Raw genomic sequence first — 1115 nt, forward strand, 5'->3', positions numbered from 1 at the left:
AAAGCTTTTGGGACCTTTTTGTGAACTGGAAAATTTGTTAATACTATTCTGAAACTATGATAATGTTTTAGAGGCATCAGAATTCCACCCGAAGAAATCCTTACTCGGTAATATCCCATTTTATACAAATAAACAATTGAGCCTACATACTTAAAAAGTGACTATGTTCTTAAAGAAGTTTAATCTATGTAATTTTTTTAGCCAAATGAAAGTGTTCAGATCCCAGAAGATCAAAAGGCAAAATTCACTTTATGGGATAGTATCACAAGAAAAAAAATATTTAAATTTCAAATAGTACAACATATATTGGGAATTTATATGATAAATTGCAATTAAAGATATATTATTATAAATCTATTAAAGCTGCTTTATTTTGATGTTTAGGTTCATCAGTTCAGTAACAAGTCAACAGAGATGGCTTTAAGAGTGGCTTCTCTTGATTACCTTGGAACTGTTGCTGCACGGCTGAGGAAAGATGCTGTTACAAGCAAAATGGATCAAGGGTCTATAGAACGAATTTTAAAACAGGTATTGAGATAAAGAATTTAAATTATTGGGATAAATGATAGTTTTATTTGGGTGTTCTCACAATAGTGTTGCATTTCATTTTCTAGATTCAAAACAAGATTTATACTTCTAAAGGTGGGCTTTTCAAAGCCCCGAAGAGAAATGTAATGGTTTAGGGTGGATTATAAAGTCTAACAGAAACTTCTGAATGGTTTATATAAATCTTTAGTTTACTTTCCGTGAACTACTATTATGAATGTATAACTCTGTTTTATATTTGGTTTAACATAAATTTTATTTAAATCTTTAGCTTATTGAGATGGTGATTTAACACGCCAAATAAGATTATTTTGTACCGTTGAATATTGTGTATCTTTTTATATTGACAAGGATTGAGGAGGGCTATTTTTATTTTATTACATTAGAGAATGTTCTTAGGGAAAAGATGTTTTATTATTTCATTCTTTTTTTTTTTTTTGAGACAGAGTCTCACTGTGTTGCCCGGGCTAGAGTGCCGTGGCGTCATCTTAGCTCACAGCAACCTCAAACTCCTGGGCTCAAGCGATCCTTCTGCCTCAGCCTCCCGAGTAGCTGGGACTACAGGCATG

The 1115-nt window shown here is 32.3% G+C and overlaps 1 protein-coding gene across 1 annotated transcript in view; it reads left to right on the plus strand.

The window, feature by feature from the left end:
- Positions 1 to 1115, plus strand: part of NIPBL (Nipped-B homolog (Drosophila)) — a 269747-nt gene that overhangs the window by 197448 nt on the left and 71184 nt on the right. Inside the window, 3 exon segments of the mRNA XM_012649432.1 lie at positions 385 to 581; positions 698 to 718; positions 1070 to 1085. Coding sequence (XP_012504886.1) covers positions 385 to 581; positions 698 to 718; positions 1070 to 1085 — 234 coding nt within the window.

The sequence above is a fragment of the Propithecus coquereli genome, unplaced genomic scaffold (assembly GCF_000956105.1).
Source record: "Propithecus coquereli isolate 6110/MARCELLA unplaced genomic scaffold, Pcoq_1.0 Scaffold110, whole genome shotgun sequence".
NCBI classification, from domain to species: Eukaryota; Metazoa; Chordata; class Mammalia; order Primates; family Indriidae; genus Propithecus; species Propithecus coquereli.